General features: G+C 55.7%; 1 protein-coding gene across 3 annotated transcripts in view; it reads right to left on the reverse strand.

The window, feature by feature from the left end:
* PSTPIP1 (proline-serine-threonine phosphatase interacting protein 1) overlaps nucleotides 1–23378 on the reverse strand; it is a 36387-nt gene that overhangs the window by 11507 nt on the left and 1502 nt on the right. For 2 of the 3 annotated variants that reach the window (XM_014558346.2, XM_006173506.2), the window contains exons 2-3: nucleotides 7809–7909; nucleotides 7404–7478 (exon numbers count right to left, since the gene is read on the reverse strand). In XM_014558346.2, coding sequence (XP_014413832.1) covers nucleotides 7404–7478; nucleotides 7809–7909 — 176 coding nt within the window. Of the gene's footprint in view, nucleotides 1–7403; nucleotides 7479–7808; nucleotides 7910–10295; nucleotides 10435–23378 lie in introns of those variants that run through there. The other variant, XM_032468961.1, reaches the window with a different exon arrangement.

Consider the following 23378-nt stretch of genomic DNA (forward strand, 5'->3'; position numbering starts at 1 on the left):
GGTGATGCCCGAGGCTAGAGTTGCCAGATGGAGCAAGTAAAATACAGGACACCCAGTTAAGTTCGAATTTCAGAGAAGCAACAAACATTTTTTGAGTACAAGCATGACCCATGTAATATTTGGAACATACATGTTTAAAATATTTGTTGTTTATCTGGAATTCAAATTAAACAGGACATTCTGTATTTTATCTGGCGCTCCTGCTGAGGGGGCTCTTCCCAGGCCACAAACGGAGTTGAGGCCTGAGCAAAGATGTCGGAGCCCCCCGGGACCCCGTCCCACCTGCTGCGGACAGGTGAGGGGCACCACGAGACACGGCGGTCCCTGGGTCAGAACAGCACTGATGGGGAAAGGGCCTCTCCCAGCCCATCAGCTCTCGGAGGCAGGGGCCTCCCAGAGGGGTAAGCTCTCTGCTCCCGCAGAGGTGGGAGGTGACTTGGATCTCAGCCCAGGAAACCAGCAGGACCTGGGCAGGGTCTTCCTGCTCTGGACTCCCACCTGCTTTAGAAGCAGACCCTGGAGCCAGACAGCCTGGGTTCAGTCCAAGCTCTGGCACTCACTCTCTAAGTGACCTTGGGCAAGTTACCCAGCCTCTCTGTGTCTTGGTTCCCCCTTCTGCAAAATGAGGTTAATAATAGTGCAAATGGAGTGGTTGGGAGGAGTAAATGAATTTATACGTATAAGGCACTTTCATCAGGATCTGGTACAAAGCAGGTGCTTTATAAAGTTGCTGCCTCCCCTGGGCCCACGTCTGCATGCCCCCACCAGTCTAGGGGGTGCCCCCAGCTCCTGAATCTGACCTGAGCTGTACCTCCAAAGTGTCCCACCTAAGAGCTTACTGGGTACCTCCTCTTATCAGAATTCACCTTCAGGTAGGGGGTCCCCTTGAAGGTGTTTGTAGCCCCTTAACCAAGGAGGTAAAATACACCATGGCTCCTCAGGCATCCTGGGTGGTTGGGGGGGGGGCACAGTCAATCGAGGCAGATATGGAAACTGAGGCCAGAGCATGGCCAGGCTTGCTGGGGTCAGACAGAGGCAGCGGAGAGGCAGCCTGTCACTGGCAGCATCCTTAAGCCGCCCTGGAGTGGGGCGAGGTTGGGGCGTCCAGCCAGCTCTCGGCTCTCATCCAGTCTCTCTGCAGAGCGGCACGCCCGCCCCCTGGTGGCCATATGGCTGCATGACACCCAGCGAGACAGCCCGGCCCACCCACCTGCATCTCCCGCGGTCCTGGGACAGCTGGGGAACCTGAGGCCATGGCCATGGAGAAGGAGCAGGCCAGCAGCATCAGCATCACCTGGGCCTTTGTTAGAAACGCAAATTCTCAGGCTCCACCCCAGCCTCCTGAAGCAGAAGCTCGGGGGTGGGGCCTGGCACACTGTTTTAACTTGCCTCCAGGTGCTGCTGATGGAGGTTCCAGCGTGAGCTTAAATTACTTAATCCTCACAGCTCTTCCAGGCAGGGAGGGCACCATCATTATCCCCATTTTACAGATGAGAAAAACAAGGGTCAGAGAGGTTAAGAAACTGACCATGGTCACACAACTGGTGAGAGGTGGAACCCGGTGGGACTCTGCTTTTCACCAGAGGAAGGAGAGGGGTAATGGCCATGGTGACCTGACATGCCCTGGTCGGGGAGGGGAGAGGTCAGGACTTTCCGACAGGTGACGCCTTGCCAGTGGTTACGCCTCCAATCCCTCTCCTTCCCTACACACTCTCCTGCTTTGGTCTCCCCCTTCATGGTTAGGGCTTCTCCAGGCCCAGCGTGGCCCCTTTTCCCCACCATCCCTCACCCACAACATGCCCACATCCCACCCAGACCCCGCAGAGCCCGCGGCCTGCACACTCACTGCCTGCCCCTCACCTCCTTTGGTCTCTCACATCTCACAGACACCTCAGACTCAGAGTGTCTGAGATGGACTCAGTGCCCCCAGAAACCTGCTCCTTCTGCAGGTCTCCCTTCTCAGCAAACGCACCACCAGGGCTCCTGGTTATGCACACCAGAAACCTGGGAGCTGCCCTCGGCTCCACCCGCCTCCCCCTGCATTACCTTCCCTTCCACCTCCCAAATCTCCTACCTGTCCACCTCTCACTGCCACCACCCTGGCCCCTGGCCCACCATCGCCATCCCTCCAGCTTCACTTACCACCTGTTAGCCCTGTTCTCTGCCCCAGTCACTTGGCCACCCACCAGTTCCTGCTGTATGCCATGTTCCTTTTTAACTCAAGGCCTTTGAACATGCTAATTCCCTATGTGCAGCATCTGGCCTGGCTTCCTCTTCTGTCCCTTCTGAGCACTTGTCCTGTTGTCATCTTGGGTTGATACATTGAGTGTCTGTTACCCCACTGAACTGTGAGCCCATTGAACAGGGGCAATGCCTGGTTCTCCTCTGCATTGTCTGCAGGCTCACAGCCCAGAACAACAAACTCAACACTCCTAAATACCGAGGCCTTTCTCCACCCTCCTGGGCCCAGGAACTCAGGCCCTTCCTCCCAGGCCCAAGGTGGCTGTAAGGAATCACAGCCTCCTGGGGCAGCTGGTCCTTCCTCCCTGCTATCCCGACCCCTACACACATTGGATGCTGGGAGCCCCTGCCTGAGTTTACAGCACTGCCAGGCGGACATGCAGTCTCTGCTCCCACCCTGGGATGGTCCTGATGGTGACAGAGTCTATGCTCACCTCAGGCTCCTGTTTGCGCCCATGAGCTTGCTGTTCCTTGGGGGCTGCACGGATGAGGGTGCTCGGTCTGCTCGGGACAGGGGAGCAGGACTGCAGGCTCTGACTGCTCCAGGTCCCCCACCCACTCACCTCTGGGCAGCAGACCTTTCTTCTCCTTCAGGCCATCACAGTTCCACTCACAAAGCAGGGCCCAGGACATCACCTCTCTCTCTCAGCCAGACTTTCAAGGAGACAGCCCCAGCTCTATTGTGGGGAGACCTCAACTTTTCCTGGGACCAGAGGGAGCCCATTGTGGGTTGACAAACTCTTCCCAGGTGAATGGCCTTAAACTCTGATCCTGTGGGGCATTTGGGGACCATCTGAAATCTTTCTCTGCCCCACAAAATTCAGAAAAGATGATTTCTCTTAGCTTTTCTATCATTCCTGGGTTCCTCCCCATTGACACTCAGGGAAACTGTCACCAAGGTTTCCCGGAGCTCTCCTCTACTGTGTCTCCATCACATGTCAAGGATGGGGACCCCATGCAGGCCTCTGCCCTCTGTTGTCAGTCACCAGCATCCTCATGTGTAACTCATCCTGTTGCCCTTTTCGACTTGGCTCTCAGCCTGGAACTCTGTCTCAGTCTGAATTTCCAGTGTGAACATCTTCTGTACTGCATCCCCAGCCTGTGACATGCGTCACCTCCCCATCTCTGCGGTGGCATCCCCACCTCCCACCAGCCCACCTGCTGGCCAAAAGGCTCCTGCTCACAGGAGATGGCTCCTGTCACCTCCCTGTGCTGCAGGCTGGGCCTGGAGTACGCTGGCCTCCAGGAAGCCCTGATGGGAACAGGCCCTTCTCTCTCCCCACAGCATCCTCAGGGATATCTTTACTCTCTGAGCTCAGAGGAGGAGAGATCACGAAACCAAAATCTCTTCAGACAGGAAAACACAGCGTTTTCGGCTGAGACAAGCAGGAGTGAAACAGGTCGGAAGGTGTGATGATTCAAAACCTTGCCCTCCTGGGGGCTGCCCTCGCTGGCGGTGACCACAGAGATGTTCGCAGGAAGCTGGCCCAGCCCCGCTGCCTCAATTCCCCCTCATTTCCTGCACACCCCACCAGGCAGCTTCCAGAGCCCGCGGCCCTCAGCGCTCTACCTGGGGCAGGATGAATGAGATGGGGAGGTGACAGCTGTCTGAGGGAGGTGGGACTTCTGCCAGGCCTTACAGGGGAGAAACAGGGGTGACAGCCAGAGCAAAGGCCCAGAGGTGGGAAGGAAGAGTCAAGGTGAGCTTTCTGTGAGGCTGATGTGTGGTTTAAGTGGTATCAGTAAGCCCCTGCACCCACATAATGCCTTTAAAATGCATTGAAGGGGCTTGTGGGGATCCCTGGAGCTGGCGACCAGGTCTTACCTGTGTGTTCTCCGCTGCCAGCGCCCAGAGAATGGTTGCTGAGTTAACATGTGGAGGAGGAGACCGCTAAAAAATCACTTGAAGGTGGAAGTAACCTCTCACCGTATGTGGCTGAGTCTCTGGCCTTCTGGCCAGTCTGAGGTCAGGGAGGGACAGAAACGCTGCATCTCCAGGCAGCAGGGGTGGGGAGGCCTGCTCTGCCCTCTCAGCTCTTGCCAGGCTGTTTCCAGGGTCACTTAACCCCTTAGCTTTTGTCCTCCTCGTTCGCCCCATCCAGCCTGTGCACCCCCCAGCCCTCCGCCCACCCTCCCAGAGGCTGCGAATGAGCAGCCCATGGGACCTGGGGGTGCTCCCTGCAACCAGCGGATGGGTCCCGGAGGATGAGCTGCCAACCCCCACGCGGAACAGCCAGGCTAGCTTTGCCAGGTGCCCACCCCGAGCACATCCCAAGGCTCCATGGTGACAAGCAGGCGACCCATCTTGTCACGGCTGCCACTCACTGTACCCACAAGGAGCCCTCCAGGCTGGTGTGGGAGGGGCAACCTGGTCTAGGCCGAGACCCTGACGGGCAGGCAAGTCTGGAGTGTCTGGGAGAGCTTCCTGGAGGAGGCAGGCCATGAGAGGGCCCTGAAGGGAGGTTCTAACACAAAGGCCTGGGGACAAGAGTGAAGTTGCCCTCAGTGTGTGAGACCCTGGCTTCTGGACATCGGGGCCTCTATCTTACCTTATTTCAAAAATGTAGACTCCCCTCGCCTCGGCCTAGGGCGTGGCACAGTGTAGGCTCGGATGGATGATGGATACTTGGCCCACGGCTGACAGTCTCATCAAGCTCAGTACAAGTCACGTGGGTCAACAGAGGTACTTATTAAGCACCTACTGTGTACCGCCCACTGAGTTAGGGGTACGGCCCTAGGGGAGGCAGCCGGGGAGCTGGGACTGTTTGACTCCTACCTGTCCTTCACTGGTTCTGAGTGTGCCCTGAGCTTTCCCAGCTCCAGCCTTTGCCCAGGCCAGGCCCCTGGCAGGAAGGCACCTCCCCTTCCTCTCCGCCTCTCCCAGGAGGTACCCTCCCCAGCCTACCCAGCTCTGCCCCACTGCTCTGTCCGCCTCTGCTCAACGGGAAACTTGGGGCAGTGCTGGTGCGCACGCGCCACTCTGGCCTATCCTGGAGGCTGCGTGGCTGGGTGGCGGGGCCCCCAGGGGTTTTGTTCCTGCCTGTCCTGCTGCTGCTTAGGCTGAGCCTGGGGGCCTGGCACTCCCAGCCTAGGCTCCAGCTCTTTCCAGGTAGGATGGAGGCTGCCCCTCCAGGGATTCCAGCTCTCTGGGCCAGGGAGGGGCCGGGGCCTCAAAAGAAATGGTCTAGGCTGGCCAGTCAGGCTCCTCAGCCCCAAACTCAGCAGGGTGACCCCAATTTACCTGACTTACGGAGGGGCCTGCATGATCGTAAAGACCCCGGCTATTTATGGACCATCACTGTGGCTCAGCGCACCCTGCTTGACATTCTGACTGTCCAAAGCAACTCTTGGGTTTGACTGTGCCCTTTCATAGCCTAGGACCTAGGACCCAGAGAGGGGGAGAGCCCACCCCCAGTCACACAGCACACAGGGCAGGGCACACTCTGCCTCTCCGGGCCTCCTATAACCACGCAGGGAGTCAGGGCCACCCAGAGACTTGCCCTGGCCACTTCATAGTTCTAAAAATGGGCAAGATACTGTGTGCTCACCGCCCTTCCCACTGCCCACCTGGCTCCACTCCCATTTTATCCTCATCCTCAGTGGCCTCTCCTTCCCTGCTGGAAGTCCCCATGACTCACAGCCCCCTGAGTGTGCCTCACACAGCCCGCCTCCAGCCTGGCCTCCGCCACGGCCCTGCCTGGAGCGCCCTCTCCATCTCCCTCCGGGAGGTCTCCTCTCTTCCCACGAAAGTTCTCCCTTTTCAGCAGGCCTGGGAGGCCGGGAGGCGGGCAGGGACCCCTCCCAGATCATACTCCCATGATATCACGCCCTACGCAGGAAGACGAAGATGGTCCCCCCAGACCTGCATCTATTCCTTATCATGTCCTGAGCTCACCCCTGGACCCAGCCTCTGCCCTGCCCTATTTAACTGCACAGCAGCCCACTGGTGTGGACAGATGAAAACCAAGTCAGAGAAGTTCAGTGACTTGCCCACAGTCACACAGCTCACAAAGGCCAGGCAGGGACTAGAGCACATGCATTCTTACTCCTAGAGCTGCAGTCACACTTTCTGGTCCAATGCAGGACCCCTGGGCACTGAGCATTCACCTCCCCTGTCTCTCACACCACTTTTCAATCTTGCTCTAGCCCTCCCCAAGTTTTCTCCAGGTCCAGGATGGAAGCAGGAACCAGCCAGGGCCCCCTGTGTCTTTAGAAGACCTAGAGAGTGCTGTATATTCGGAGACTCAGATGAGGGGACCCAGTTCCCAGCTTTGGAACTGACAAGCTTTGGGGCGCCTTTCCTTGGGCAGAGCCAGACACTCACCGGGGGAGAAGGAGCAAGGGCCATGGGCTGCTGTGGCAGCCGCAGGCTGGGGTCAGGTCTTGGGCCTCCCGGGTAGGAGAAGGGCTTATCAAAGTCCTTCCAGGACTTGGAGTCCAGCGCTCTGCCCCTCAGCCTGGCTCAGTCCTCACCCAGTGTGGGGAGGGTCTGCACCTTCCAAGCAGCCCCTCCACTCCACTGTTAGAAAGTTCTCCTTAACTTTCCTCAGATCATCACTCCTTCCCCATTTGCACCCTCTCCTCACAGCCTGTGCACAGAGGCCCAGGCCCCAGGGCCAGAGAAGCCCAGCTGTTTCACGGTGGCAACTGCCCTCACCACCTCCCGTCCTGAGCCGAGCTCTGGACTTGCATTAGCCTCCGAGGAAGGGTGCGCTATTATCCTGTTCACTGATGAGGAAACGGAGGCACAGAGAGTGTCAGTGACCCCCCCCCCCCCAACCAAGGTCACACAGTTAACAGGTGAGGACCTGACGGCCCTGCCTCTGGCCACACCTCCCTCCTTGAAGCCCAGCTGAGCCCACACTGCAGGGGGCTTGAGGGGCTGGTGAGAGGCTGTCACCTGCCTCTCAGGACTTGGATGGAGGCCTCCCAGGTGGAGGCGGGCTGTGCTACAGGTGCCGAGGACAGATGGCCTTCGTCCCCTGCCCGGGGCCTTGGCACTCAGATTGCTGCCTTTTCTCCCACACACAGAACCTGACCTCACCCAGAATGCCTGAAACCCATGAGAGTTGCCCTCCAGGCACCTGCCCTGGGAGCCACCAGACCCTTGCTGGCCCTTCCGGTCCAACCCACACCTGGCAAAGCAGGAGGGAGCCTCTTACTTGATCTCCGTCTGGCCACCTGCCTTCCGGGCTATCTGCACCAGCTCCTTCCCGTACCGCTCCTCCGCCTGCGCCCTGCAACGACATCGGTGACATCCGTGGGCTGCATCTCCTCCAGCTCTGCCTCCCACAAGCTCACTCACTCCACCTCTGTGGACCTCCTTGAGAAAGTTAAGCCGCCAGTCCTTCCTCTAAATCAATGACGGCCAAATACAGGCACATCTGGGGGGACTTCAGATTATTTGTCCACTTGGGGGAGGCCCAGGTTGGGAAGGACACAAGAGTCACACACCTGACCTGTTAGAGCAGGGTACCCCGCCACAGCTCGGCTGGGATCGGGGCTCAGCCACTTCCGAGGAGCTGGGTGGAGGCCACCTCCCTCCCGCCCGGCCCTCCTGCGCTCACCTCTGCCTCAGCAGCTCCTCCACATCCTTGCACATCTTCCTGCCGTCCAGCAGCCGCTGCAGCAGCACCTCGTAGCCCGTGTGGGCGGTGAAGTCCCTGCACTGGAACACAGGGCAGAGGGGCATGTGAGGGCCGCAGGACAGAGAGCTATGTGGGTTGAGAAGCACTGTGTGCAGCCTGGCCAGAACCCCTCTCACCACCTCCTGGAAAAGTCCCTCTCCAGCCTCCGAGACCTGGCCTCCCCGTCTGCCTCCATCTCCCTCATTCAAGAACAAGCTCTTGGGACTCAGGACCTGGCTTCACACGAGCACACAGTAGGCCCCCCATCGGTGGAGGCACCAGGTGTGGCGGTGGGCCCCGCAGGGCGTCAGAGCTCACAGTCCAGGACACAGCAACCCTCACCTAAGACGCCCTGGGAAGGGCCCCCACCGAGGCCCCGTGAGGACAGCCTTGTGGGGCGCCTGGCGCTGCCCACTCCTTCACCTCAATAACCATGTTATCTCCGGTGTCCACGTGAGCAAACTGAGGCACTGACGGGTGAAAGTGTGCCCAGGCTGATTCAGCTTGAAAGTGGCAGGCCTGGTGTTAAACCCAGGCCATCTGGCTGGGGTCCGTGCCTCTCACCTCTTCACTCTACAGCCTCTGCAGTGATGGCAGCAATCATTTCCTGACCACCAGCCGTGTGCCAGCCGCCACCCCGGGCTCGCCATGGGGGCTCAAATGATCACCTGCTCCCCCTTGATGAGGTGGGCATCGCGGGTGACTTCAGTCAGGACCGGGGCACACCTTAACACACACCTGGGACACACCTAGCACCCCTAGGACACCCAGCACACCCTAGGTCCAGCTCTTAGCCAGGACAGTGGGGAGAGGGCACCGTGGAGAAATCTCCAGGACACAGCTGCCTCTCTGCCGCCCAGCACGTGCTCAGCCTGCCCTGTGTCCAGGACACACACTTCTCCTCTCTCAACCCTAGAGTGGATTCTGAGCTGGTGGTGCAGGAAGTTGGGGGAGGGAGGTAGGTCTCAAGGACCATGAGGGGACAGAGGGTCTCCTAGGATGTCCCTAGTCTAGAGAGTGGGTCCTGGGGCCATGCAGCCCCCCCAGCTCTCCCCAGGCACTGCACATGAAGCTGACCGCCAAGGGTGGGTGATGGAGCCTGAGAGGTGGTGAAACGTGGTGCTGAGAACTGGGGCTCCTGTGTCCCAGCCTGGCTCCCACATCCATTCTTGAGGAAGGACCCCACCGCACCCGGGTGCTTGGCCAGGCAACTACAAATTGGGTTAAGCTCCAAGATTCAGCGCCTAGTCTGTCTTCTTTTCCATCCCCACAAAGCGCCAAAAGCCTCAGAGAGTAGGGAAAGGAGCTCTCGCTTCCCTGACACATCATAGCCCTACCTCAGAGCGTAGAGAATCAGTGGGGCATTCCCAAGGCCACACACACTCAGAGGAGGCAGGTCTAATCCGCCTTAGTCAAGAGCTGGTGATGCTCCTTTCCCTGCCCCATGCCTCCCCTCAAATGCTGTGTTGTGGGTGGGCGGGGAGAGGTAGAGGAGGAGTCTAAATCAAGGACAGCTTCCTGCAGGAAGAGGCATTTGAACCCGGTTCTGGGAAGAGAAGATGTTGTTCTTCAAGGTCTAAGGAGAATCAGATGTGGTAGAGAAGGGCAGGGATACCACAAATTGCCTCAAATGGTCCCATGCCAGGCTCAGCACACCCTCAGCAAAATAAGAAGAGTGGACTCTTCAGGCCTGTTGGATACTTATGACCCCAAGCTCATCCTCTCCCCCATAAGCACTTCTAGAAGTTCCTGAGACTCAGGCTCAGCCACCCACAGGGTAACAAGCAACGGGCTTGGGCCTGGGCTGGCTACTCAGGGCCCCAGCGGGAGGAAGCCACCCCCCAACCCTTGCAGGCCTGTCCACCCAGGGTCCAGGCGGGTGTGCCTGGGCCAAGCTTCCATTTCTGTGGCTTTTGTGGGCCACTTGCCTATTAACCAGTCAGCAGACCATGGCTTCCTGCCCATCAGCTCTGCCCTCCCTCCGGGCCCCCAGGACAGAAGCCGGCAGCAGCCAGGGAGGAAAATGAATCTGGAGCCTCAGCCTCCAGCTCTCTCCCACTGAGTGGGTCACTCTGAGCTGGGCACCAGCATTCAGGGACGAATTCCCTAGACCACCAGAACGGGGAAGCATCCTGTCCTGTGCTCCTCCATCCCTGGGGAAATGGAGGCCCAGGGAAGGGAAGAACCTGCCTGAGGTCCCACAGGTAGAGGCAGGACAAGGGTGAGGACTTGCAGGGCACCTGCGCTTACTCCACAATGCCTCCTCTGGTGCGGGGAACAGCTGCAGGGCAATGCTGACCGGAGCCCACCCCTGCCTCAGACCCTCTGCTCTTCCCTCCCAGGCCCACACCCAGCCCCGACCCTCTAGGGGAACCCCTGTCCTTACTGAGACCCCCAGAGTGGAAAGAGAAGCAAAACCAAACCTACATTGGCCATTCTGGAGGAGGTGGCAGGCAGAGGGGCCCCAGGAGTGCAAGTCCCCAGAGCACATAGCAGGGTCGAGAATCTGGTCTCTGCTGTCTAGTCCCTGCTCAGAGCCACTGTGGTGCCAGCGGGGGCTTTGGCCAAGAGAGCTGCCGTCACAAGTGACTAGCCTGTTCCAAGGAAGTGCCTGACTCCCTGAGGGTTGCTCCCTCCCAGCCTGCACGCCCCCCTCCCCCACCCCAGCCTCCTCCTCCAGGCACCGGTTCTGACTCATGGCCCAGGGCTGGGCAGAGTCGAGTTCAGGAAGCTGCTGAGGAAATGAACCAACCAATCATTCAGTTAATCAATCAGTCCTGCACGCTCACTGTCCAACGCCCATCACCGGAGTCCCCTGCTCCAGGGGGCCCACCCTGGCCTTCCCTCCCTGCACCTCCCCAGCTCCACCCTCTAGTATCAAGGGCCTCCTATCAGTCCCCTCATTTACAGGCTCAGGTTGACATCTCCACAATGCAGAAGCGCCCAGAAGGCAGGGCCTCCCACCTCCTTCTGTCCATCAGCAGCCTGTCATCTGAGACCTGCCCGTGGCCTTGCCCTCTGTGAAATCACCATTTATTGAGTCTACCTGCCACACACCATGCCAAGACCATCATAGCCATTTTCTTATTGAAAACACCACACACACAGGGAGGTCAGCACGGTGACCAGGCCAAAGAAGGGAAGCGACTGCTCAAGGTCACTCAGCTGGTAAAGGTCAGAATCTGGGCCTGTCTGCAAACCCACATACCCACATCAGTCATTCAATAGCCAGCCCAGCAACTCTTCCATTTTAAAAAGTCAAAAAATGATTTTAAAAAGTTTTGGAAATGATTACTCAAATTCTCTCTGCCTCAAATCAAAGCTGTGTTTCAGTCCGTCATCCAGTTACCATGGATTCACAGAGGCCGGCTCTGTGCCCAGGCTGGGTCAGAGGAGCGCTGCCCTGGAGAAGGGTGGGGCTGGCTCTGCAGATGTGGGGCTGGGAGCCAGCAAGCAGCCCGAAGCCCCGCCCCCGCCATGTGGCACCTAGGGCAACCCACCCTGGGGTAGGGTGCCAGGTGGCAGGCAGGTGCAGACCCCTCCTTTGGGAGACACGTCTCAAGCCAGATGTAGGACCCCAGGCCTTGCCATCCACGCTGTATGGCCACTCTGGGCCTCCCTTTCCCCTCGGAGGGGCCAGATCAGAGCTGCAGGAGGAGGTGCTCAGGAGAGCTCTGACAGGACAAAGAGACAAAGAGCACCCCTGCCTCAGCCTCCAGGCTGTGCAGGGGAAACCTGGGCGCCCGGTCCTGCCCAGGGGCAGCCCACCTGCTCCCTTCTCTGGGTGCTCTGGGCGTGAGCCACAGACCAGGCCCTGCTGTGGCCCCACTGGGTGCGCAGAGAAGCAGCCTTTGTGCCCACTGCCACTTCCCCCTTTTCGTACCCATACCACTCTTGGTGGCTCCATGGGCTAGACCACAGAGACCAGGAACCTGAGCAAGCCACTTCCCTTCTTGGGACCTGGTTTCTTCATCGAGGAGGTGAGGGCAGAGGCCAGCCACTCCTGGCCCTACAGCCCATCCCACTAGGGCACAGCCCCATCAGGGAAGACTGGCTGCTAAGCCAGGGGCTGGGGGCCCAGGCCTGTCTGAGAGACTGGACAGAGTTCAGCAGGCCAGATACAGATTCACACGCCACCTGTGGACCTGGTCATTCTCAGCCTCTCCTTCCCTCATTGTTTCCACCACCTAGGGTTGATCTGAGAATTCAAGGAAGTAATGTACACAGGAGGAGTGAACACAAGGTCGCAGCTTGCCCTGAGCGGGAACGGGGCTCAGGATCATTACCCACACTTTAGAGGTGAGAAAAACGGAACCCAGAGAGGTGATCTAACCTGCCAGGGGCCTGTAGGGCACAGCTGGGATTTGAGCTCAGCTCTCCCAGGCCAGATCCCACCGAGGTAGCCACGAGAGGAAGAGTTGACCTGTGGGCCTCTGCCACCTGCTGCACCATCACCAGAGGACGAAGACGTTTCACCTGTTTACAGCTACTGACCGCACCAGAGGATGGAGACCTCAGAAGCAGCAGGGGAGGGGAGAGCACGGCAGGTGCAGAGACCCCCCATCATAGGCTTCCCATCACAGGCGAAGCGGGGAGACCGGGAAGCTTTCAACTGAACAAGAGAGTGAGATTCTGATATTAGGTTGAACTCAAGAAACTGAGACCTGAAAAGGAACAGAAACACTCTAACATGCCCAGCGGTTAGGACAAGAGAACTACCAGTGGCTTTGGAAGGTGGAAGAAAAAAAATTAAGTTTCCAGTTTGCAGCCTACCAAGTCGAGAAGCCATTCTGTAAAATGTTAAGCATTCTTGTCAAGAACCTTCCTAAAGACTGACATGTTCTTAGGTGGATAGGCTCTTTTTCTTTTTCTTTTTTTTTTTAACTTTTTAAATCATCTTTTATTGGTGGGAGAGGAGACAACAGGGAGACTGGACTCGCTCCCTCCATCTCAGGAAGCCCCAGAAGCCAAGGATGCGGATCTTGAACAACGGTTACAGGCCGCACAGCGCACAGGCTGCTTGGCACTCTCCTTTCTCACTGCAGCTTAACAGCAGGGACCTCTGCGGCCAGCGTGCCTGGTGTGGCTTGTTTACTAGCCACTGCTCTACTGTTGCTTGTCTGCTGTGGCCTGAGAAACCAAACTACTGGGATACACACAAGGTAGTGGGCACTGAGCTCTGGAGAAGGCAGCCCCCTTGAAGGCAGAACGTGGGTCTGTTTGCCTGCAGGTGCCCAGTGCCCAGTGTCTGCACAGCCACACTCAGCAAATAGGAGGCCCTCCCTGAGCTGGACGTGGCTTCATGACAGCTGGCTCCTAAGCTGCCCCATGGAGAAGACCATTTGCTTGTAATTCAATGACTCATTACCCAGCCCCTTTAAATAAGCCAGACTTTAACACCATTGTACAGATAAGGAAACTGAGGCTCAGAGAGGATAAGTCAATGAGTAGCAGGTGGGCTCTTTCCACAGATCATAGCTATTACCCCACAGTGGGGCTCATCTCCACCATCACTGGTGGATAAACTGAGGAAAAGCAAAGGACCAAACATCCACATACAGCTTGGATGGATGGACGAATGGATGCACGCATGGATGGATGACAAGAGACTTCGATGAACAAGCTGGTTGCTTACCCAGAGCACCCCAGGAGGAGGGGTGGGTAAAGAGAGGGTCCCAAGCCACAGCTCTGAGGAACCGTTGAGGAATGCAGTCACTAGCAGACCTTTGTGGGTTATCAGGAGCAGAGGGAGCGTCTGTGGCTCGTGTCCCCAGAGGCTCAGCCAGGACTCATGGGGGTAGAGACAGAGAGGCCAACTCCAGATGTGTACAAGGAATGGCTTTCCAAGAGCCCAAGTGGCCCCAGATATGGAACACAGGTGAGCTGCTTTGATGTGGGGAGAGCACCCCACTGCCAGGGTCTGTAAGCAGGTTAGGGATTCCACAGAGAGGACCCGGGCCTCAGACAATGTGCTGAACCAGGTGTTCTGGGTCTAGGTGTCCCCGAAGCAAGGATTCATAAGCAGATAAATGTGGGGTGATTTACAGCTTTTCTAAGATGGCCCAGGATAGGTGTCAGGGAGAGAGCCAAGAAGGCAGACTTTTACTTTGAAAGAACAAGAAGCACATTGCATGTGGTTAGATTAGCTACTCTGGGTTCTGCTGGGCTGACAGGAGACTGGGACCAGAAATACATGTCCAGGGGGCTCTAGTTCTCCACTGAGCCCCAGTCTGCGGCCCCCCCCCCGGGCCTCACAGGGCCCCTCGCCTGGTCAGTCCCGCTGGCTGGGCCCCTGAGGTGTCTGGGCCCTTGACCTGGGGCCCAGCTGGGGACCTGAAGGTGGCTGATGGTCACTCTGCAGCCCTCCCCTTCAGCTGGGGGCTCTGTCAGAGCCCTGAAAATGTGCAGGGGCTCCCGAGAATCCGACATAGCTGGGCGTGGGGGGCGGGGAACAATGCAAGCCCCAGAAGGGGACCGTTGTGCATGCGGGGGGCCTCTTATCTGAGCGATAGTGACCATAGGAGGATACGAGGGGTTACGTAAGTTGTCCAGGCTCCAAAAGCAGTTGTGTGGGCGTGCCTGGCTTCCGACTTTGCCGTTTTAAATAGGCCTCCTCCATCGCAGGAAGGAAAGGCTTCCTTTACCGCACTCCCTCCCCATTTCTGTGAAGTACTGATCACTTCCCCTCCACTCTCTCAAGTCTTAAAGGCCCAGCTCGGTCCCTTACTTCTTCCTCCTGCTTTGTGAAACCAAAACGCGCAGAAGTTAGCACAAGGGGCAGGGCAGGGAGTGAACACAAGTCTAGGCAGAGGCCTGGAGGTCGGGGTGAGCCCCTCGGGTTTAGGAGAGTGAAGTCTGATGCTCAGAGCTGTGAGTGGCTAGCCGCCCGGTGGAAAGGCAGCAGCAAGGGGTCTGAAGAGGTAGCCTGAGGCCAGATGGGGAGAGCCCTGAGTCAGGCAGAGCAAGTTGGGGGAACTTCCCAGCAGGGATGCGGAACCAGAGCCAGGTTCCAAGTTCAGGGGAAGAGAGCAGGATGGGTGGGATGTTGACAGCTCGAGGCCAGAGTTCTAGATGCCTCTAATTCTCAGAGAAGCCTGCAATGTCAGGACTGCACACTCACTGACCCATGTCACAGGTGAGCCACTGAGGCTCAGCAAGGTGAGGGGCCTGCCCAGGTCACACAGCTCCTCTGTAGCTCTGCCACCAAGCTGATCCGGCAGAGGGGGTTGCTCGGATCCAGCAGTGGGCGGGGCAGGAGGCAGATGCCAGTGGCCCAGGGTGAGGACAAGTGGGGAAGGTTGGTTGATGGAGGGAAGGAGGGAGCTGAGCCGCCTCAGAACCCTGAGCCCAAAGAGATGCTGAGCCCGCCGACAGGGACAGGCACTGACCATCCCCTGCACGTGATCAGCCACACAGGGCTCCTCACTGCATGGGCTCTAGCTTGTGAGTGACCAGCAAGGGACTGGGGACTGGGACCAGTGGTCCGGGAGGTGTCCCTGCACATCCCCTTCCCCAAGTATCACCCCTTCCACACCTGCCAGGGGACGCCCCATGGGAACACCTCCCAGGAGGAAGTCCAGGTCGCGGCGAGGGTGGGGGAAGAGCTCAGGCACTGGGTTCTAGTCCCACCCAGTCCCATGCACACAGACAGTGTTACCTCACCCCCTGTGCACAGATTCCCTCCTCTGTAAAATGAGTGTGAACATACCCCCACCTCCCAGGGCCTCTGGGGACTAAAAGGAACAACATATGTAGGAGCCCGACAAAGGGCGCCCTGACGCTTAATGAGCTCCTGGAAGGTGGGGGCCTGGGTGATTAGTGCATAGTAATAAAAGTAAACCAGGAAAGGAAATAAAAAAGGAGAGCAAAAAGGGTTCTGTAAAACTGTAAAACTCTTAAAACATAGGAGAAAAGTTTCAAGACATTGGATTTGGCGCTGACTTCTTGAATATGACACCAAAAGTACAGACAACAAAAGAAAAAAATAGCTAAGTTAGACTTTATCAAAATGAAAAACTTCTTGTGCATTGAAAGACAATATCGAGCGAGTGGAAAGACAATCCACAGATTGGCAGAAAATATTTGCAAATCACATATATGATAAAGGATTAATATCCAGAATATACAAAGAACTCTTACAACTGATCAGCAAAAGGACAAACAACCCAATTCAAAAGTAGGCAAAGAAATAGACATTTCTCTAAATTAGAAATACAAATGGCCAATAAGCATATACAAAGATGCTCAACATCTTTCGTCATTAGGGAAATACAAATCAAAACCCCACTACGATATCAGTTCATGCCTATTAGGATGGCTGTGGTTGTGGGGGGAAAAAAAACAGAAAATAACAAGTGTTGGCAAAGATGTGGAGTTACCAGCATCCTTGTGCATTTTTGATGGGAAGAGTTTAGCAGTTATTCAACATGCTAAACATAGTATTACCATATGATCCACTCCTAGGTATGTACCCAAAAGAACTGAAAGCAGAGATTCAAACCATGTTCATAGCAGCATCGTTCACAATACTCAAAAGGAAGAAACAACCCAAGAACCCAATAAAAGATGAATGGATAAACAAAATGAGGTATATACACAAGATGAAATATTATTCAGCCATAAAAAGAAACGAAGTTCTGATATATGGTAAAACACAGATGAGACTTACAGACCTTATTTGACCCTATTTGTGGAAAAAGGACAAATATTGTCTGATTCTCCTTAGATGTGGTCCGCAGCAGAGGCAGATTCACAGAGACAGCAGGTGGAGTAGGAGATGAGAGGAGGAGACAGGGAGTTATTCAAGGGGTACAGAATTTCTGTTTCGGATGATGAAAAAGTTCTGGAAAGATGGTTGTACAACATTATGAAAGTACTGATGCCACTTAATTGCACACTTAAAAATGGCAAATTTTATGTTACACATATTTACCACAAAAAAGTATAAGATTAAAAGACTTAAATAAACAACAAACCTCTACCCTCTACTCATTCACAAGTGAGTCAAATGAGGTCACATAACTGATACAAGCCAGACAGATGCCCTGACCAGCAACGGCAATGCATCCTGCACCACCCGACATCCACGCCAATGGTTCTCAGCCCGGGCTGCGCTTTGGAAACACTGGAGAACTTTGAAAACACCGCTCCCCGACCTCGAGATCTGCATGTAATTGACAGGGGCCACGGCCCAGGAACTGGGATTTTTGAGAACTACAGTCCTATAAGATCCAGCTCACATTTCTGATCTTATCTCCAACTGCTGTCCGTCCTCGTCACTCTGCCCCGGCCACACAGGCCTCCTTGCCCCTCGAGCATGTCCAGCGCTCTCCCGACTCAGCCCGTCGCCCCGTCTCTTCCTCCCCAGTATAGCTCAGCTTCTGCTCACTTTTTCTGCAGTTGGGAAGCCCTGATCCCATCCGGCTGCCCCATCCCCACCCTGGTGTGTTCTGGAGCTCTGGTGGACACTTCCTATTGCCCAATAGTGGGTGGCCTGTCAACACCAGTGGAAGGGGCTGTCACTCGCCTGCCTGCTCTGTCACCCGCTGTTGAGGGTGCCAGGTCTCAGCAAAATACCACACGTTCCCATCAACGCCAAAGGCTCTCTGACCCAGGCGTAGCCCGGCAGCCACAGAGTCCATCTGGGTGGCACCCCCAGGCCCACATCCCCTCTATGACCCGGGTGCTATTTCCTCATTGCACTCGAAGCCATAGGAATGACTCTCTAATGGTGGAATTTCATATGCAATGGTGAACAGAGTTGGGGAGGCATTCTGGGACTAGAAGGACCCACATAGGGGGCTCACCATGTAGGTGCCTATCCAATTAGAAGCTTGGATCCCTCGAGATCGGTCCCTGGTCTGCTAACTCCCGATGCAGAGCAGCAGAATGTGGCCCCTTAGCAGAGCCTTGAACCTCTGCACCTTCAAAGACTGTCTCTTAGGTGAGAATTGCTCTGACATCCTACAGATGAGGAAACTGAGGTTCAGAGAAGGGAAAGGATTCTCCAAGCCCCTCCCAGCAAGTGAGGGTGGAGGATAGGGGAAGCTTCAAAGAGGCCTGACCCCTTCTGAGCCTAGAGGACAGGAAGTGACTAAGCCTGTGACTGAGGGACCTTCTGGAGGTAACCCCGCGGGAAGCCCTGACAGGGCAGCCCTAAGGGCACAGGGTACCACTCTCTCTTGCTGGAAATGAGACAGTTTCAGTTTCTACAACAAGTTCCCTCCATCATGTGGTTTGTAGCTTCAGCCAGGCTCTGGGCAAGGCAGGTGGGCAGGTATCCCACCCACAGCTTGTGGCCTCCAGGCCCTTTTGCATGAGTGGAAACATCCCATCACTGGAGAGGGTGAAAAAAGGAAGAAAGCATCTCTGCCTCCACTCAAGGCTGGCCAAGACCTTTCACAACCCAGCTGGGGCCTTCCCTTCCTACCAGTCACCCCACACAGTCCTCTGGGCCAGGAAACCATGTTCCAAGCCCTCTGTGCCTACTTCCCCTTCCCCTTGTCTGAGCCAGACCTTCCACCTGGAGTGCCCTTTCCCCTCCTGCCACTTCCCAAATCCCCACCTGCCCTTCCAAGTCCAAGCAGGGCCTTCCCTCTCCAGGAGCTGGCGCCCCAGCTGTGTGTATTGCGGGCAGCAGCCAGGAAAAGTCCCTGAGCTCCTGGGAACTGGAGTACAAAGAGGGTCACTGAGAAGCAGATCTTGTCTCCCACCAAGAATAAAATCAAAGGTGTGGGTTCTGTTCTTGACCCAGGGCACTACAGCCAGGAAATCCTACAGGCGAGCATCTGCAGGCATCGCAAAAGCAGAGCAGACACAACCACGAAGCTCTGCAGCCCCCTGTCACCGTCAGACAACTGGCCGCATCCTGCGGACTGGGCGCAGAGGGACCAAGTTCTCAGGTCCCAGGGGGCACACGTACCACAAAGTGCACAGAGTCTGTGGAAGAATTAATGCTCTCGAACCACAAATGTTGCCTAAAAACACCATCTCAGCCTTGAAAACAGGAATTGCTTCATTTTGTTTTTAAATATTTTCCTTTTAATGGCATCCATAATCTGTGATCACTTGCAGAAAATTATGGAGAGAAATATCACCTGACTTTCCAAACCATGGAAACCAACACTAACATATAGGGAGCCACCCTTTCACCCTACAGGAATTAGAATTGAACTAACAACTTGCCAGTCTCCCTGGATTCCGGGGCAGGATGTGCTGGGGCCTGACAGACCTAGGTGGGTTTCCCTGCTCTGCCCTGTACATGTGGTCATGAACTAGGCCCCTGACCTGCGCATGCCTCTGTGCTGGGGATAGGAGGACACTGGCAAGTCCTTCCCTGCAGGGTGGGTTTGGGGACACGCGTGGAGTGACTGTCATAATGCCTGGTGCAAAACAGGCGCTGAACAAACAGGCATTGCCACTGCTCCTCTGGGGATGACGTAAGTCGCTCGGACTCAGAAAAAAATCTTCACAGAATAGGAAATAAATTTCCCCTTTATCATTTTTGATTGTGTAATTTAATTTTTCAATAGGTAACACATTTACATGGTTCGAAAATCAAACGCCAGAAAAAAGAGCACAGTGAACACACTGCCTGCCACCCAGCTCTGCCACCGATCAATCTTTTCTCTCGCTCCCCTCCAAGGTCATCACTTTAATTAATTCTCTGTGCCTCACCCCAGAGATGCTCTTCGTTAACACAAGCCTACACCAATATAAACGCTTATCTCCCCAAATTTTCACAACAGGTCATATTCCAGACACACCGTTTGGCTCTGTGCTTTTTATACAAAACACTACATCTTAAAGAGCTTTGCAACCAGTATAGAGAGTCCATCCTCATTCCTTCCGACAGCCAGGGACTCCCTTTCCCGCCTCCCACCTCTACAATCCCCTGTTGTTCTGGAGGACACCCTCCTCGGCCTTCAAGGCTACAGGGGCCTTCCATGCTGCAAGTGCGCCCACAAAGTCCGAGTGGGGTTGGGGTCCAGCCCTCCCAGCCCCTTCCAGGCCACCCTGCTCCCTCCTTCCTGCATGAAAATGCTCCCCCCAGCCAGAGGACTATGAGGGGTCTCAAAGCAGCTGCTAGTGCCAAGTGCCAGAGAACTGGCCCCACTCCCACCCAGGAATGCCTTCTCTTTGGGGAAGTTACCCAAAAAAGTAGTCCTCAAGCACAAAACCTGGATACACAAAGACCTTTCCATTGCATCACTGTCCAGAATACTAAATAATTGGCAGGAACCTGAATGTCCAACAACAGGGGGTTGGATAAATAAATCACAGCATGTCTACCAAAGCCTCAAGCTGGAGGACCATGCAGTCATTAACAACAGTGTTTTGAAGACAAGAAACTCACACCCACATCCACGCATATTCAAAACAAAGTTCTGTTGAAAAGAGGGAGGTCCCTCTCAGTCTCATGCTCTGCAGCCTCCTCAATGGGGAACCTCAAAGTGTCAGAACTGGGAAGGGGAAGAGGTAGCTGATCTAACGCATGGGGGAGGGGCGGGCCCAGCCTCAGCCCCTTCTGTCTCTGGTGAGTCATTCTCCTGACCCAGGCAAGTGGTACCTCCTTCTGTCCTCTGTCTATTGGGGAGCTCAGCTCCTCCCAGCTTGGCACAGAGGTTTCAGGATGAAGCTGGAGCCCAGCGTCAAAGGGGAGAGATGAGACCTCAGGTCACAGGGAGAGCTCAGGCCTGTTCTTTCCATCTCCCTTGACGGCCCCCCGGCCCAAAGGGAGTGCGGTGTGAGAGGTAGTATTTATGGCTCTTACTCTTCCTTTTAACAAGCCTAAAAGGGACAGGTTGTAAACCTCAATAAAACCCGGTCCAGAACTCAATTTTCCCTCTTATAAAGTAATATCCAGTGACTTCCTTGCAAAGACGGTCGGATAACAGGTCTGGGAGGCAGTGAGAGGGGAAGGTGCAGCTCTGAGCATCTCTCTGGGTGTACCCCACGCCTGGCCCCGTCATCAGGGAACCTCAGTCTCCAGCACTGGATGTGACTTCCTCAAGGGCAAGACAGTCTCATTCATCTGATTGGATGTGGGAGTGAGGCTCAGAGGCTCAGTTCAGACCACCTGGTAGAGAACCCTGCTCCACAAATTTTTGTAGAATGCAACTAAAGTGAAATGAAGGAGAAGATGGATTCAGGAAGGCAGTGCGACCATGGAGGCATTCACTGTTTGGTCACTTACCCTATAAACATTGCCTGAACACAGACCCCACATGCCAGCCCAGAGCTGAGGATGCAGACAGGTGTTTCTTGCAACCCACTTTGGCTCCTGCTGGGAGCAGAGCCACTGGCAAGGAAAGCTGTGTGTACTGGAGAAGGGCGGAACCCTGCATCCTCTGGGCCTCTGTGCCCCTCTGGCTTGGTGCTGAGTCAAGTTACATGAGCTCGAAGGCCCTTTCAGCTCAGGCACCTGGTGTTCTCAGCCTCAGTCTTGTCTCACTGACAGGCCCTGCGCTGAGGCTCAGCCACAAACTTCCTGCAAAGCCGTGATGCTCTTTTATCACTCTGTGTGTAGAACAGAAATCAAATTATCCTTCTCTCCCCCTGTGGCTGGCCTGCCCCCGCCTCACTCCCACAGCAGCCTGCATATGACTGTTCTGACGAAGATAAAGGCAGGCTATAAATACAGACCGTGTGGCCACACTGACAAAATTGCAAATATAGGCTTTCTGAGGGACAGGACTGGCCAGCTCCCGCGCTGACTGTTCCCACCACTCTGAACCGCTCTGCTTTTTAGCTTTTTTTTTTTTTTTTTTTTTGTCTCCCCTCTTGCTATCAGGCAAGCTACCTCTAACAGTTCAGGTCCACCAATACCTGTCAGTTACCACCTGTACATCAGATTCCATGTAGATCCCTACTATTGGCTGCATCTAGAGGTTAAAAAACCACATGGCCAAGCTTGTTAAAATTGTGGGTAAAATCAGAGTTCATAGGTCATAACTAAAAGTTACGGGGCATCTCATATGAGTAAAGGATGCAAGCGTTAATGCAAGCTCTTAGCTCCTCAGAAACCACTTTTGTTTCCCTCCTTACAATGAGCTGGCACCGGAAACAGGGCTGGCTGTCACCTGTGTTCTGGACGGTTGAGGTTGCCAGGTAACTGCAGTGCTGTGGTAGAGATACGAGCCTTCTAGTTCAGGGGCTTCCTCCCACTGAAGACTAGCCATTTTCAAACAGTGTGCTGCCAAGCTGCAGGGTTCAATGGCATTGTGTGGGCTGCGGGAGGGGGAGGCTGGGCCCTGTCCCTAACGCTCCCACGTGGGGCATTTAGATCATTATGTCTTTTCCATTTTACAGATTTGTCAGAAAATTGGGCTTCAAAAGACCTCTGTCGACCTCATCTGATCATCTTACTTCTCTGGGAGGTGGGGAGGACAGAATTTTTCCCTCCTTCACTAACGTGGCCCGAAGACCCAGAGATTGTCAGTGTTGATAGAGGGGTGCTGAAGGACCGGGTGGGAGCTCAGACCCTGGGGCCAATGCGGTTTCATGCCAGCCTTGTGACCTTGGGCAAGTGACTTAGCCTCTCTGTGCCTCAGCCTCCTCCTGCGAACAATAGGATAACAGCAGCATATCTACTTCCTCGGTTTGAATGAGTGAGAGACACACAGCCCTGAACACAGCACACCTTTAGTGCTCAGTGACTATTCGTTGTCCTCATGGGCTGGGCCAGGCTGAGTGTCCGGGAGACGTGTTAGAATTTAGAGCCCTGGAGGCAGTGATGCTGACCCTGACTTTCTGGGACCTCTGCCCAGGCTCAGTGTGAGAGGGTCCCACTGGCCACTTCTCCCCACCTCTGCTCCAGCCTTCCTTAGGGAAGCAGCACCCTCCTCCCAGGCCCAGGGAGCGAGCAGCGGAGGAGAGGAGGCCCCTGCCGTCCTCGAAGCCCGCGGCAGCTCAGAGGTGGGGCAAGCACCGGGCGTGGGCGGGGTGCCGCGCAGGAAGCTGCCACAGGTGGGCTGCGATCTTGCTGCTGCTACCACACCCTGCTCCTTCGTGTACCATCCCCTGCTGCCAGGATTCTGCCTTAGGGCTGCTCCTTGGCCAGCTCTGTCCTAGGGAAGGTGGACGCAGGGGCCCTGGGCTGGGACAGCTGTCCTGGAGCTGAGATAAGGCGTCCTGGCCTGCCTTGGGTTAGGATTTTCAGGCTCCATCCTTGACCCAATTTTGTACTCCAGGTGATGTGCTGACTCACTGTCTCACCCCACTGCAAGCACCTGCCCCTCGAGTGGGGCTCCAGCTGCCAACCTGGTGCTTGGAATGGGCCAAGCCTGGTCTGCCTCCCTTGGCTTCTCTGGGCTGGCCCCACCCCCTCTTTGTAGCGATGGGGAAATGGAGGCCCAGAGAGGCACAAGGTGTCCTCTGCAGGCCACCTGCCCACTGTGCGGTCAGAGCAAGCGGGAAACGAGCCACTCATGCTGGCCAGGAGCCCCAAGCAGAGCGTGGCGTGGAAAGGAAGGAAGACCTGGCTCATTAGCTTTCGTCCTCTTGGCTGGA

This window comes from Camelus ferus, chromosome 27, assembly GCF_009834535.1.
Source record: "Camelus ferus isolate YT-003-E chromosome 27, BCGSAC_Cfer_1.0, whole genome shotgun sequence".
Taxonomy (NCBI): domain Eukaryota; kingdom Metazoa; phylum Chordata; class Mammalia; order Artiodactyla; family Camelidae; genus Camelus; species Camelus ferus.